At 35.6% G+C, this 16,361-nt stretch overlaps 1 protein-coding gene across 3 annotated transcripts in view; it reads left to right on the top strand.

Annotated features, from left to right (window-relative positions):
- Window positions 1-16,361, top strand: part of WDR35 (WD repeat domain 35) — a 58,839-nt gene that overhangs the window by 40,537 nt on the left and 1,941 nt on the right. Inside the window, exons 17-25 of one of the 3 annotated variants that reach the window (XM_045884147.3) lie at window positions 4,844-4,924; window positions 7,382-7,518; window positions 8,050-8,253; window positions 9,088-9,234; window positions 9,894-10,026; window positions 12,231-12,341; window positions 13,219-13,383; window positions 14,762-14,902; window positions 15,704-15,860. In XM_045884147.3, the coding sequence (XP_045740103.1) occupies window positions 4,844-4,924; window positions 7,382-7,518; window positions 8,050-8,253; window positions 9,088-9,234; window positions 9,894-10,026; window positions 12,231-12,341; window positions 13,219-13,383; window positions 14,762-14,902; window positions 15,704-15,860 (1,276 nt within the window). Of the gene's footprint in view, window positions 1-4,843; window positions 4,925-7,381; window positions 7,519-8,049; window positions 8,254-9,087; window positions 9,235-9,893; window positions 10,027-12,230; window positions 12,342-13,218; window positions 13,384-14,761; window positions 14,903-15,635; window positions 15,861-16,361 lie in introns of those variants that run through there. The other 2 variants (XM_064571908.1, XM_064571907.1) reach the window with 2 other exon arrangements.

Below are 16,361 nucleotides of genomic sequence, written 5' to 3'. Positions count from 1 at the left end.
ATAATACCGATTCTTTAAATATTCTCTGCTTTCTCTGAAAGGCACTTGCTAAGCATTTATCTGTTCTTTTTAAAAGATGGAGCCATGGTCTCTAATATATAGTCTTTATTTTTTCCTTGTGAAAGTTAAGAAAAAAAGAAAATCAGTAGTAACATTTACCAAAATTGCTTAAAACAACCTAACTAAAGAAATGGGATTTTGAAATTGCTTTGTGCTTTTATTCTCTTTTGCCTCTCTGTCCACCTTAATCTGTGCTTCCTTGGTCTTATTTATATTCATACCAACTCTGTCAGCCACGAATCCTGGTCTTTCTCACTCTGATAATTTTATGAATATGCAAGTGTGGACTGACTAATCTACCCTCTCTGGAGTATCAGGAAGCTCCTTGCTCACTAATTTTAAAGTTGTATTTTGATTTTCTACTTGCAGCTCACATCAGCTGTTTTAAGCTTGGAATTTTCCTGTCACTTGGTCTGCTCTGCATCAACTGTTAGCATTTGTGTTTAGGAAATTCAAAATAATTTGAGTGGTAGCCTAATCAAAGCATCATTGAAATAAATCTTTTATACAATTTTTGAATAATTAATGGATTTTCGGTTTGGAATTTTCTGTATGCTTGCTGTACCCAACAAATGTAAATAATAGATAAGTTGATAATTTCTGTATGTCATTAATTGATGTGTGGATTTACAGTTTCCTTTTTGGAAAGAAATTGCATGCTTGGGCCCCTGGGGTGCCAAAGATCTTCTAGAGTAATTCATTTAGTGGTAAACTATTTGTCCTTTTAATATCCTAAATTATTTTCACATTTCCCCATTTTGGCTCTACTCAGGATCTTTGGGTTGGGAAATGACCTGATATAAATTGCTCTCAAAGACTTTGTTAAAGCTTTTAGGAGTCTTAAGGATCTTAGTAATTTTTAGTCCCTGAGTTAGGTTTAGAGGAAAGGCAATCAGGGCTGTTGCATTTAACTTGTAAGCAGGGGCTTCTCTCAAGGGTCCAAGGGAAATTTGATGCTTGCCACAAAACAAGTGTGAAAATTTGACAGGTAACCACAGGATAACTGTGAGGATAGGAGAGGAATACTTTTTGAATGTTGGGGTCCTTTTCCATCGTTGGCCCTGTGTGCACTAAGTCAGAAATCGTATGCCGGATGAGTGAGAGTGTTGTGCCTGCCTGGCTGTTCATAATGTGTGTGTAGCACACATGCTCAGTCTAGCACTGGGGGAAAAGACATCCTGGCCTGGTGCAAAGTGCTTCTTAAGCAATTTGAACAGAACAGTTTTGTTTTGTTTTTCATTTCTTTTGAGTTTGTTTTCTGGCTTAGCGAGTAGTTCAATTTCTGTTGGATTTAGAGCTAGATGAATTTCTTTCAACCTTACCACTGACTGGATTTCCTTATAAACCCTGCTGTTCTTTTCATTCATGAGGACACTGGCTGGCTGTGATCCCGGCTTGGTTAGTTTCTCTCCTGTTCGTTCCTGTAGCTGCTTATTGACTGGTCATGTAAGGACACACACTTCAAAACCGAATTTGCTGGGGCTGCTTTAGGGCATCGTATTCTTTTATTATTCAGGAGATAGGCTATCATTTGACAGTTAATACTGAATACATTTTTATCCACTTGAGTGTTGTCATGAATTCTAGATTCATACCTTTCTTTAAGTTGTAAAGTTTTCTTTAGATTATATGTGAAAAAAGGGTGCCATTTGAATGTGAAGTTGTAATTCACCGATAAAGCACACTTTCTTTGAGAATTTGGAAATGAGTATTTAATGTTGATACTCCCTGCTTGATCATTTTTATCTCCAGTGACCCTCTCAAGGTACTGATTCCGCTTTTCTAGTCTTTTTCTGGAATCTTCCCTCTCATTGATGCTATTTCATATTCATATTCCTTTCATATCTCATATTTTTGTCACCCACCCTCTCATTTTTATATGCTTCTTTACCAAACAAGGGGTTTCCAAACTTTTGTATCTATACCTTTGTATGTGTATAATTATTTATTAGAAATTATATACATGACCTACCATATTAATACATTGTGAATCATGTCCCTGAAACAGAAATTTTAAAAGAATGAGAAAAAAATAACAGGAGGTAAACTTTATTTTAAAATGTCATGGTGTTATGGTTCATGCTACCATTAGCTAGTGTCTCAAACATAATGCACACTTTATAGAGTGTGGAATTATTAACTTAGTATAGGTCCCATGTTTCAAATAGTCTTCTTGATAATTTCCATTTTTTAACTGACTTTTTGTCAGACCTGATTAGACTGTCATTGTTTTCACTGTGTAATGTGTTTTCACTTTGTAAAAACCTCGGAATCTGTGCGAGGAGTAAGGGAAGTGACTGTTCTGCCTTGTCTTGTTTGCTTGTGCTTGCATTATGGGTATTCCAGTAATTCACAAATTCTTTGCAGGAGGATTTTGAAACTACATGTCCAATTTATGAGGGTTAGCTAAAAATTAGAAACTGTAATCCCTAAATCCACTTAGCTAGGTGTGTCCAAACTTCAGTATGTCACAATGTGCTAGAATTGAGGGGGTAAGTACTTCAGAGTACCTATGTTATATTGCACATGTTATGAGACCTTCTGACTTCTGTACTGAATGAGAGTACTTAATATAGAATAGATTAGTGAAGTTTTAAAAACTTTCTTGATAAAAATAAACTTCTTGCGTACCGCGTAGTGGAGGGTGTCCTGCTTTTGTCATCCACTGGTCTAAGACTTCATATTCAGTTGAAATGTGGATGGATATCTAGTGAATTTTGGAAAATAAAGAGAATTAGTTGAGATCAAGCAGAAGTTGACTTTTTAAAATCTGAATTACACAAATACTTGCATATTTACTTACGTGCCAATAGGTTATTTTGGAAACTCTTAATTTTTGGTCTCTCCTCCTCCCTGTATTTTCTTACTTTCTCTTTATTTTTGGTATAACTTTTATCCACGCATCATCTTTTATGACTTTATTTTTTGGCTGCCTTGCTTTGTTTTTTATCTAGCCAAATATAAAACAGTTTTCTAGTGACAAACATTTTTGTACAAGTATATTTGGACACATGTAGTGTCAAAATAATTCAGGTGTACAAAATGCCTCTATAATTTAAAGAAATATATCCTTATATTCTTTCTTTTTGAATTAAATTTTGTTCTGATTCTCTCTGTGTGTTCATTGCTCATAAAGGCATATTATTTGCCTTTACATAGTACATTTTTTTTAAGAAATAAAGGGATTTTGTAAAAATTTTCTCATATAATCAACAATTTTTACTTTTTATTATTTATTTTTATTTTTTTATTTTTAAAGATTTTATTTATTTATTTGAGAGAGAGAGAATGAGAGAGAGAGAGAGCACATGAGAGGGGGGAGGGTCAGAGGGAGAAGCAGACTCCCCGCCGAGCAGGGAGCCCGATGCGGGACTTGATCCAGGGACTCCAGGATCATGACCCGAGCCGAAGGCAGTCGCTTAACCAACTGAGCCACCCAGGCGCCCAACAATTTTTACTTTTTAAAAGAAAATCATCACTTTAAGACTCATTAAACACATATAATGTGTATACAAGAACCTTTTTTTTTTTTTTTAAACATTTTATTTATTTATTTGACAGAGAGACACAGTGAGAGAGGGAACACAAGAAGGGGGAGTGGGATAAGGGGAAGCAGACTTCCCGCGGGGCGGGGAGCCCGATGCGGGGCTCGATCCCAGGACTCTGGGATCATGACCTGAGCCGAAGGCAGACGCTTAAGGACTGAGCCACCCAGGCTCCCCCAGGAGCTTTATTCTTAAACTTTGACATACTAAAACTAAATTTGATTCAATTTTTACCTGTAATTTCCATCTTTTTAGTATCTTCCTATTATAATTTTTGTAGTTTCTATCGTATGAAGAACTAAGTTTCAGAGTTAAAAATTCAATATGTTATTTCCTTTGGATTTTGCTTACTTTCTGTTTCATGATATACATATACACACATATCTAAAAAAAATTACATTCTGGTATTATTTCCATTACCAGACATTAACTTATCCTTTCTACAGCGTTCTTGGAGGTAGTAAGTATATTGAGAGTTTATTTCTTTTTGTTTACATAATATTTATACCTAATTTTTTCTACTAGGGATTTAGGGCAGCTATTTTACATTGTAATATGCATTTACTACACTTTATTTCTATAAGCCTGCATAATACCAGGATGAGAGACAGACCTGTAACAGACTTGTATATTTACATATTGGCAAATTAAGTCTTCTTATATAGAAAATCTATCAGGAATGCTCTCTGGCTAATGTTACATAGGATGGACTTTTCAGTACGGTACAAGTTTTCTTTGATATATGTACTTACAAATATAGTGTTTGTCAGTTTTATTAAGAATTAAATTTAATATTGCATCACATGAATAAGAATTATCTAGTGGTATCAGACGCTTCCGGATTAAGAAAAATTGGACTGATATTAGATGCTATTCGGGAATTAATATTGATTACATAAGGCATAATAATAGTAATGTGGCCATATAAAGAGCATCTTTTTTTTTTTTTTTAAGAACATCTTTATCTTTTAGAGATATGTACTGAAATATTTAGGGGTGAAATTTCATGATATCTGTAAATTTACTTGATTTACTTTAAAATATTTCAGCCAAAAAATTGACTGAAGCATATTTAGCAGAATGTTAATAATTATTTAGATGATGGACATATGGGTGTTAATGACATTCTTTCTACTTTTCTCTTGGTTTGGAAATGTTGATAATAAAATATAAAATCATATATTGAAGGAAGGAAAATTTTGTACAGTTTAACATAACATTTGTTTTTATCTTTAAAGGAGCCCATTCAGACTTCTGGATATATTTGTAACTTTGAGGATTTAGAAATTAAATCTGTTCTTTTGGATGAAATACTGAAGGTAATTCTTAAAAAGCAATTGTATTTCTGTTGCTGGCTTGGCTGGGATTTATTTTTTCACCAGGCAGTGCAGTGTCCCTGTTAGGAATGTGGATAGACCCTGCTCTGTCACTTGCACCACTTTTAGACAGGTTCCTTCACCTTTTTGAGCTTCATTATCCTTTCTTGTTTACGAGCCTCAATTTTTTGCCTCTATAAAATGGGGATAATAGTAGTACCTATCTTCCAGGATTGTTATTGTATAAGGTAATGTGTAAAAAGCACTCAGCACAGTGCTAAGATCAAGAGCTCAAAAAATGGTAGCTAGTTGTTGTTGTCATTTTTTATATTATCAACAGAGGAACTGAAGGAATATTTGACAATTTAGTGTTTTGTAGTTCTAGGATACTTGAGTAACTTTTTTTTTTTGCAGGGGCACTATCCTATTTTTTTTTCAGGCTTTATAAAATAATCCATTTCTGATGCCAGATATCTTTTTGAACCTCTACTTTGGCCCTCATTGACCATATTTTAAGAATTTCTTTCTCTAAGGATATATTGAAAAGAGTTTTACCTTCATTTTATACAAAGCATTTACTTTTTCTGTGTACTTCATTCAGTTTTATGGAATTAGAATAGTAGATTTTTACATTTCTGAAGTTGCAGTTGGTAGCATGTTTTCATGTTTTAGTTTGATGTATAAATTGTAGCCCTTTTATTATGAACCTGTTTTTTTTTTTTTCCTTGAGAAATTTCTTGGAGGACTAGAGCAGAAAGAATGCAAAAGGAAAAGGAAGGAATTTACTAAATTTACATTTACTAAAGTACCTTTCATAGGAGGTGTTCATTTGTCATTTGTCATTATATGTTGTTTTTCATTTGTCATTACAACCATGCCTGGTAGGTACTACACAGACCTCATTTTTAGATGAAGAAGGCTCTTAGTGAAATGATTTACCAAAAGTTCATCTGTTCATTGACTCAGGAAATGTTTACTGGCAGTCAGTAAGACACAGTTCCTGGCCTCAAGTAGAGGAGTTGGGGAGATAGACAAGAAATTCAGCAACCAGACAAGGCGTGGGGGAGCTGTAGTTCAGTTGGCAGATGTATCCCTTCAAAGGTCTGCAGCAAAAGAGCATTGGGTCAGTTCTGAGACTGTGAGTAATGTGAGTAGCACAACCAGGTATTGTGCTAACTGTTTGATCTCATTGAATCCTCACAACTCGAGGAAGTAAGTTTGATTATTCTCTTCATTTGTTCAGATGAAAAATGTGAGGCTTGGAGAGAGATAAACTAGTTTGCCAGTGACACCCAGTTAGCAGTAGGCAGAGACGTGATTTGCCTCTAAGCCGTCTGGCTTCAAAACTGCTGTGTGTATGTAACTGGTAGCACTGGCAGAAATGAAGAAGGGGAATGGTCATGGGGTAGGTTGGCCCAGGTTATAAGAGGCCTTGTGTGCCTTCTGTGGAGTTTGGACTACATCCTGGAGTCCTTGGGGGCGTAAAGCAGGAGAGTGACATGATGGGGTTTCTATTTGGGGAAGATGGCCTTGGCTTCCTGGGTGGCGCTGGGAGGGGGTGTAGAGCAGGTTTTAGAAAGAGTTGTCACATAGCCAGTGAACAGTGGAATAGGATTTCAGCTTAGGGCGGCTTGAATCCAAACCTCATGCTCTTTCCATACTACTTTCTATCTTGTGCCAGGGATTTCCCAGAGAACTTTTTGGCTTCTGAACGCAGAAGCTGGTTTAGTTGCAGGGTGAGGAGGGGCACATGCAGCTCAGTTCTGGGAGCCATTGCTGTTTTCTCTAATTTTCTCGTATGCTTCACTTTTTCTTTGCTTGGAATATGTAGGATATTGGTGAGTTCATTATAACTGTTTTCTTTGCCCATTAGCTAGCTCTTTCCTGCAAGGCTGGCCTTCAAAAAAAAATTTTTTTTTTTTTTTTTTGGAGGGGCCAGCTTGCAAAATTAAGAAAAGAAAGAGGTGATGAAAACTGGCCCTTTTCCTTTTATTTGCTTGTCTGCTGCCCAGCAGCACAGGGAGCAACAATTTCATTGCCCCTGACAAGGAAAGAGTAGATTAAGGAGTGAGGGGGTAGAGGACCCTGCACACGTGTTTTCTGCTCTGGTGGAATCCACAGCACTTCGGGCGAGAAGAGAATAGTAGCTCCTGGGAACATGACATTTAAGCTGAGGGAAAATAGGCTGCATAATTGTAAGAGACCCCTACTTCCACCACTGCCTTTTCCCCATGGGCAGCCTCATAGCCTCGGGAGGAACTTAACTGGTGGGTTCTGGGTGTTTTCCAGATGACTTTAAAGACCCACACATTGGAATAGCTTTTCTTCCCATTTTGGTTCACAAGGTGAGGCAGTTATGTGTGTGTGTGTGTGTGCGCGCGCGCACGTCTGTTTTACTGTAAAAAAGAAACACGTACTCTAAGGGCAGCCATTTGACTTTCTTTTCGTGTTTACTTTTAGAATCCTGAACATCCAAACAAGGATTATATAATTAACTTTGAGATTCGGTCCTTGCGAGATAGTCGAGCATTGATTGAGAAGGTTGGCATTGAAGATGCATCTCAATTCATAGAGGACAATCCACACCCCCGACTTTGGTATTTAAAAATAAAAAATCTTCCTCAAATGACTGGTGTATGCTTTTTATTTTTTTATTTTTTAAAGATTTTATTTATTTATTTGACACAGAGAGACACAGCGAGAGGGGGAACATAAGCAGGGGGAGTGGGAGAGGGAGAAGCAGGCTTCCTGCCGAGCAGGGAGCCCGATGTGGGGCTCAATCCCAGGACCCTGGGATCGTGACCTGAGCCAAAGGCAGACACTTAACGACTGAGCCACCCAGGCGCCCCATGGTGTATGCTTTTTAAAGTTTCAGCTCTATTGTCCCCCACTCTCGTGGTAGCCATCTTGGGGGGTAGATGTCCATTCTTGCTCTTCTTTTTAAAATACAGAAATCATTTCAGATGTGGAAGTACTCAAAATGAGCATAATATTAAGTGAAACATGTATAAATGTGTTTATCACTTCCCACCAGTTTGAGTAGGAACAATAGGTATAGTAATTGCATTCTGGTTCAGACTTGTTTATCAGTAATTGCAGTAAGCTTTTCTGTTTCTTTTGTAATACAGGCGCCTACTGGCTGAAGCAGCTCTTCAGAACCTGGATTTGCACACTGCAGAGCAAGCATTTGTACGCTGCAAAGATTACCAAGGCATTAAGTTTGTGAAGCGTCTGGGCCACCTGCAGAGTGAGTCCATGAAGCAGGCCGAAGTTGCTGCGTACTTCGGCAGGTTTGAAGAGACCGAAAGAATGTATCTTGATATGGACAGAAGGTAAGTCGTGAAAGTACAGGCACCCTGAAGTACTTCGGCATTCGTGATCTTTTTGTACAATAGACTAAATGTCTCATGCCATTTCTTTAGAAAATAATTTCAGTTTGGATTACCAGCTGGATGTTCCACAGGTCCCTCGTTAATGTATGTTTTGTAATTTGGAGGCGGTTTTCTTTGCTGTTGTTACATATATTAATGGCTGGCCGTGGATTGCTTTCATTTGGTAGGGAAAAACCATAAGACTACAGAGACTGGGGGCTTTTATCCTTTATTACACAGCTCAATATTTGGGTTTTCTTTTTCTGTTTAGGCCTTTATTTAACTTTTTGTTGTCAAGGAGCATGAAATAAAAATGAACGGTATATAGGGATTGATTTTTATTCCTCTGTTCATTTTAGATTTATATAAAATGCTGTATGAACTTCATTTCAACTGTAAACATTGTGTCTCATTTTTATTAATATTGTACTTCCAGGAGATCCCTAATAACAGCCTAAGCCCTGAAAAGAAAGATAAACCAAATGTGTTTATATGTATGGTTTTTAAATAAGTCTGATCATGTCTACAAAATTGATGAAGTGATTATTATTTAAATCATTATTTTGCTAGGAAAATTGGAATTCTAGGGAAAAAAAGGCAGGAAATTACTTCCTTTTCCCTATTTCAGGTTTTCCCCATTGCCTCTTTCCTGGTTAAGTTTCTAAAATGTTTGGAGAGGTACGTTGTCTTTCAGTTCCCTGCTGTGTATTCTAGTTCCCTGGAATTGAACCTATCACGTGGTAGGCAGTTGTTAAATTATTTGTCACATGAATGAATACATGCTATCTTTTGTAGAGATCTTGCTATTGGCCTTCGGCTGAAATTGGGAGATTGGTTTAGAGTACTCCAGCTCCTGAAAACTGGATCTGGTGATGCAGATGACAGTCTCCTAGAACAAGCCCACAATGCCATCGGAGACTACTTTGCTGATCGACAAAAATGGTAGGTAACCTAAGTGGACCACCTTCTCCATTCATGCGGCACTTAATATGGTAGCTGCCTGAGTAACTCCCTATGACACAACGCTGGGGAAATTGAAGTCCATCCTCCTGGATCCTAAAATTCAAACAGCTTTAGATTCACACTGGGGAGCAAGAGATCCTTAGATAAGTGTTGTAAAACTTTGGAGTTTTCATACCCACAAAATGTGTGCCTAGCTTCAGACAGCTTTCTACTATTTAAGAACACAGTGTGCATTTCAAAGATATTATATGATCTACTTCTGAAAAAGGTAAAAAAAAATTTCATATTTACTCGTTTTATTGTAGGTTATTTTCAGAAATCATTGACTTTTATTCTGAAGTTTTCATTTTGATCAGTATGCTTATTTATTTATGTCAGTGTTTGGAAGTACAGCTGTGTATCAGATTACAACAATATTTCTTAAGAATATCCAAAGGATGTTGCAACTAAAATATGCTTCGCAGTTTTTAGATTTTTTTTCCCTCCAATTTATATGCTTCAAAGACATACTATAACTGAAGGTGGTAACTAGAGTAATACTAGTAATTCTAATGAAGGAACATTTTTGGTGAAAATGCTTATTTACCAGGAGGTTCACATTAGTTTTAAAAGTTTTTGCTTCTTTTTATATTCTATAGGTTGAATGCTGTACAATATTATGTACAAGGCCGGAACCAGGAACGTCTAGCTGAATGTTATTATATGTTGGAAGATTATGAGGGATTGGAGAATCTTGCCAATTCACTTCCAGAAAACCACAAGTTGCTTCCAGTAGGTATTACAAATTTTAGGTTTTAGAGTTGTTAGGTTATTTTATAAGGTTTTCATGTTACAGTCAGGAAATATTTCTGTGCCACAAAGAAAATTTAAAATGAATCTATAATCTTATAGTTTCTTAGATGTGAAGTGATACTTTTAATTGTTAAAACAATATGTCAGTATTACAGAATGCTTGAAAATGGAGGGAAAATTAATCATATTCCCACTACTTTAACATGTTCACAATCTACTGTAGTCTTACCAGTTTTATAAAATTGCTTTTAAAGTTAGCTGAACACATGAAATATTTCCAGCTAAAATGATATCTTATCAGAGATTTGCCTCAAAATGATCCAAGCTTGGTCTGGGGATTAGTGTGTATGTATGTATTTGAAATTTGCTATAACAAAAGTTAAAAAAGATAGCTTGACTTTTATTAGGTTATTTTAACAATAAAGTATTTAATGTTAAAAAAAGAGAAACAAAAAGAGTTTTCTGGAACTTTGTTTTGAACGTTCTTTTTAAGTGTATTAATTGTTGAATGATGTTAATGAATTTATATTTTATTTGTTTTATCTAAAATGTAAATAACTGAGTTGTAAAGTACCTGTAGAGTTAGCATCTCTCAACTGCATGGTCTGGACGTATATCAGTTGTGAGTTCTACCATAAAAATTTTGTCAATTAATAGATGAATGAATAGTAGAATTCTGAGAATTTGGTTTTCTCTTTTGAATCAGAGCAGTTATCCCTGTAATAATGATATTTTCAGTTACTTTTATTTTCAGTCCTGTGCTTTCTTGAGTAGGAGAGAAACTGAAATTACTTACAACCCTGGGTATTAGGACAGTGTATACTACATTAATGTCATCTGTTAGGTGTGTCTGGTGATGCAGAAAAGAGTGTTGCTATAGAATATCCAAAAAAGTATTATTACTGAGTAAATACTAAGTAATTATAGCTATAATAATAATTAAATAATTAAAATGATTAGAAAATTTTAGTAGTGCAAATTTTAAATCAAGTTTTTGGAGGAGTTTTTTAATAATATGGTAAAATGTACATAATATTTAAGTAGGAATTTCAGGGTGCAGAACTATACATAATATCACAATACATACAGCAACTCACACATCCATATAGATTCATAGGACAAAGATGTTAGGAAATTACATCACACCATTGAGATAGATTTCCTATGGGTAGTGAGATTATGAGTCACTTTACATTTTTGTGCTAGAAAACATTTTTTTTTTCCCCACCATGAGAATGTGTTACTATTTTCTAACCAGAGAAATACAAATATTACTTTTAAAAAGATAGTTGGGTCCAAAATGTACTTTTATGATTTTCCCCAAATACTTTATTTTTTTATTTTTTTATTTTTTTTTTAAAGATTTTATTTATTTATTTGAGAGAGAATGAGAGAGAGCACATGAGAGGGGGGAGGGTCAGAGGGAGAAGCAGACTCCCTGCCGAGCAGGGAGCCCGATGCGGGGCTCGATCCAGGGACTCCAGGATCATGACCTGAGCCAAAGGCAGTCGCTTAACCAACTGAGCCACCCAGGCGCCCGTCCCCAAATACTTTAGAAATGAGGGTGGGGAGAGAAAAACTCTGGCCAAGTAGATACTCAGAAAGAAAAAGAAAATTGATTTTTCTGAAAATGGAAAGTAAGCCCGATGGGTGTGGTTGGGTTTTGTTGTGATCTCCCTCCTCACCACCACCCTGCAAGGGAGCTCTGTTTTGGATCTAGCTTCCTGCACTAACAAACGGCTGGCTTGTCTGGGGCATTTCTTTAGAGAGGTATGTGAGAGCTCTGTGAATGTGAGATTCCGCTGAAGCCTCTAACGATGACCATTGATTATACCATCGGTTGCCCTAAATGGTTTTTTCACACACTGCTATGGAGTTTGTTTCAGAACTTGACATTTCTGTAGAGTTGCTACTGTACTGGGAGGAGAAAAGAGTGCAGTATGTTCAGGACCTGGTTAAAAGTCAGATCTGCGGCGTGAGCCAGCGAAACTCTGGTTTTATAGAAAATGATGCCTTAGCATCCTTTCTGGTTTTTAGCCGCTGTCCCTGTGTATATTTCAACGAAAAATGACTGTAACCATTAGTAAATTTAATACTCATATGTCCCTGTGGAGTTTTGTAAATGAAAATATAAGTGATTTTCTTGGTGTGTGAAATCTGAGAGTAATGTTCTGTCCTTACAGGAAATAGCACAGATGTTTGTGAGGGTTGGAATGTGTGAACAAGCAGTGACTGCATTTTTGAAATGTAATCAGCCAAAGGCAGCAGTAGATACCTGTGTCCATCTCAACCAAGTAAGGACCTGAAAACTAAAGTCCCTAGTCATCCTTTTAGGCTGTTGCCAGTGTAGGGTTGAGGCGAATTTTGTGAAAGGAGCTAGATAATGTCTTACTTTGCCGAGGACCTAGAAAATGTTGGAGTTTGCACTTACCTCTTAAAGTGCTACCATTGAGGGTGACCCGCTCATAACTAACTCAATATGGGACAAACCCTGTGCTTCTAGTCTGGCAAGTTTTTGTCTGGAAGTAATTTCATAGTCTTCTGTATTTTATTAGGGTTTTGTTTCCAAAGAAGGACTAGGTAATGGTCATTGCAAGAGGAAGGAATTGGGTTACCTTATCAATATTTATTTTGGCAAATCTATTTTCCTGTCTCTTTATAGTAAACATATATTTGGTATTTTTAAGAGCTGGAATTTAACTAAAATTAAAGTACAGAATCGTGGAAATTGCTGAATATCAGTGTATTCCTTTAAGTACTGAAGTATTTTATAAAGCTCCATTTGCTTTTTAAAATAACTTTTAAATGTTAAATTTTCTTAACTGAAATTGCATATTTTGTTTTACTATAAGCAAATGTAGCTTTTTCCCATGCCTTGCTGGTGCAAAATTGAATTATAATATTGTGAGTATAAACTTTGAAGTTTTCCTTTTCCAATGGACTTCCTAAGCAAATCAAAGTCTTACATCATTTAATCATTTTGACACGTTTAACTTATAGAACTTATAATTGCTCTGATTTTAGTTAAATTTATTTTAAAAAACATATACAGTTTTTAGATTTTGATGTATCATTATTTATTACTATAAACTTAAATCTTTATTGTATGAAATTTATGACATCTATGACTATAAATGCTTGGGTAACTGAATGGTATATTTTTCCCCCTAGTGGAACAAAGCTGTTGAATTGGCTAAAAATCATAGTATGAAAGAAATTGGATCTCTGTTAGCGAGGTATGCATCTCATTTATTGGAAAAGAATAAAACTCTTGATGCCATAGAACTCTATCGGAAAGCAAATTACTTTTATGATGCTGCTAAACTGATGTTTAAGGTAATATAATAATCTTGGTGAGTATTTGATATGTTCTAGTTACCAATGTTTTCTTGCATATTAAAGAACACATTTTCCATTTTCTTTGAAAACAAATACTTATAGCAAAATGCCTCTGGTTTTATTACTATATTTTGTATAGTACTATACTATACACGTACTATAACTACGTGTTATCTTAGTATTATTACCTTTTACTAAAAAGGCTGTTTATTAGCGTTAGCATCTTATTGATATCTAAACAACTGAATATTAATACTGAAGTTAACAAAGAACTATAGAATTTTCAGGGACCATAAAGTACAAATTCCCTTACAAATTCAATCCTATTGATAATAGAATTTTGAGTCCTTTTCAATGTACACATTTTAAAGACATTACATTTTTTCATAATATGCATTTGGAGGGAAGATGACTAATATATGGTATTAATGTATGCAAAATTTACATCCTATTCTATTTTTTCCCATTTGACTTAACGGAAAAGGGAAAACTCCCCTCAGTCTTCTAAATAAATCTTTATTTCTGAAGGCTGTGCCATGTTAAAGTCCTGTTATTTCAGTATATTTGGAACATCATTTAAAAAATCTCCTTATGGAAAATGCTACCCCTTCCATGAAAAGTTTCTTCATTGTGACTTAAGAGCATTTGTTCTTTTCGGAGATTGTTAGGAGTTGTAACTCCATGGCTAAATGCTAAGGAAAGAATGGAGTCCTTATAAGCTAAAGAAAAGAAAATTTTTTAAAATTTTTATGTTAATCACCATACATTACATCATTAGTTTTTGATGTAGTGTTCCATGATTCATTGTTTGTGTATAACACCCAGTGCTCCATGCAGAACGTGCCCTCTTTAATACTCATCACCAGGCTAACCCATCCTCCCACCCCCCTCCCCTCTAGAACCCTCAGTTTGTTTCTCAGAGTCTATAGTCTCTCATGGTTCGTCTCCCTCTCCGATTTCCCCACCTTCATTCTTCCCTTCCTGCTATCTTCTTCTTCTTCTTCTTCTTTTTTAACATAGAATGTATTATTTGTTTCAGAGGTACAGGTCTATGATTCAACAGTCTTACACAATTCACAGCGCTCACCATAGCACATACCCTCCCCAATGTCCATCACCCAGCCACCCCATCCCTCTCACCCCACCCCCACTCCAGCAACCCTCAGTTTGTTTCCTGAGATTAAGAATTCCTCATATCAGTGAGGTCATATGATACATGTAAGAAAATGGGTTTTAAAATATTTATTATAAATGGGTGGTATTTATGTTCCATCCTACTGGTTTTCTCTTTTTATTAAAGATCAAATTTCAGAAATGATTATACAAATATAATTTGATTAAGGAATGTCTTCCCATATTCTTTAAATGTTTAAAGATTGCAGATGAAGAGGCAAAGAAAAGAACCAAACCTTTACGTGTCAAGAAGTTGTATGTCCTATCAGCTTTACTCATAGAGCAATACCATGAACAAATGAAAAATGCTCAAAGAGGAAAAGTTAAAGGAAAGAACTCAGAGGTAAGGTAGAACATTACAGAACATGAAATCAACTCATGTATTTAAGAAAAAAAAAAAAAACTATCAAACTTCTCTTTATGGACAGCCCATAAATAAGAGAAAAAGGACTGATTTGGAATTAATACTCAAATTTAGAAATTTCTACTTAGGAATATTGAAAATTTTTTCTGCAAGACTAATCTGTAGCCTTTGCTTTCTAACTAGTGAGTTTTAGAAACTTTCCTAGAATGTATATATTATTTTATGTGTAAATGAATCTCTTATTAACTTAAAGTTTATACTCAGTTCTATTTTAAAATTTGACCACACCATGGGTCACGGTGTATTGTGTGTCAGATCACCACGAGGTACACTTTTACTATCTTATAAGATTTTATTTTTTATTTATTTATTTGAGACAGAGAGAATGAGAGACAGAGAGCACAAGAGGGAGGAGGGTCAGAGGGAGAAGCAGACTCCCTGCCAAGCAGGGAGCCCGATGCGGGACTCGATCCCGGGACTCCAGGATCATGACCTGAGCCGAAGGCAGTCGCTTAACCAACTGAGCCACCCAGGCGCCCCACTTTTACTATCTTATAATTTTATTTGTCAGTTATACCTCAGTAAAACTGAAAGAAACTTCTTATTATACTGGCTTAAAAATACAAATTCTAATGGAGAAATTAAATCTGTAATGACAGTTTTGTCATGATAAAATTTGCTTACTTGGATATTTTAATGTATAACCATTCAGAAACTATCTTTATTGGAATGACTGTCATGGTTGTGCTGACAGAAAACGTGGGTCTGCTTGACTCATAGGCCACTTCAGCTTTGGCTGGTTTGCTGGAAGAGGAAGTTCTGTCTACAACTAGTCGCTTCACAGATAATGCTTGGAGAGGGGCCGAGGCTTACCACTTCTTTATACTTGCACAAAGGCAGCTCTATGAGGGTTATGTTGACACTGCACTGAAGACAGGTGGGTATATGACCTAATGTATAGAATGTGTCTAAAACGGTCAATTGAATATGAAGGGCCAGCTCCCTCAGTTTGCCCATATATTAATTTCAATAACATTTTAATCTATGGGTTTATTTTCATGTTTGAGATTTGCCATCTGTGATTTGTTTTGTGCATTCCCCATTTTGAAGCACTTTTAATTTTTTTAATACATAGAAAGTAATAAGTATGGTTCACATTAAAATCAGAAGTTTGAGATAAGCAAAAAGACCATCTATAGCATTCACTATTTTATTCATTCAAAGTTAAACACTTAATAACCCAGTCCATATGCTTTTGAATTTATATATATATATATATATAAATTTTTTTTTTATATCAGGAGTATAACAGGCCATACTTTTATGTCCTTTTTGAGAAACATTGCTAGGTTGTAAGATATTTCCATATTAATAGCTTTCCATAGCATTTGTTTTTTATTAAAATGACATGGATGTAAAAAAAAATGACATATAACAA

Source organism: Mirounga angustirostris, unplaced genomic scaffold (genome assembly GCF_029215605.1).
Source record: "Mirounga angustirostris isolate CCGP_5_RB_7025 unplaced genomic scaffold, mMirAng1.0.hap1 SCAF_10, whole genome shotgun sequence".
In the NCBI taxonomy this organism is placed as follows: Eukaryota; Metazoa; Chordata; class Mammalia; order Carnivora; family Phocidae; genus Mirounga; species Mirounga angustirostris.
The sequence above is the reverse complement of the archived record's forward strand: the minus strand, read 5'-3'. Positions and strand labels throughout refer to the sequence as shown.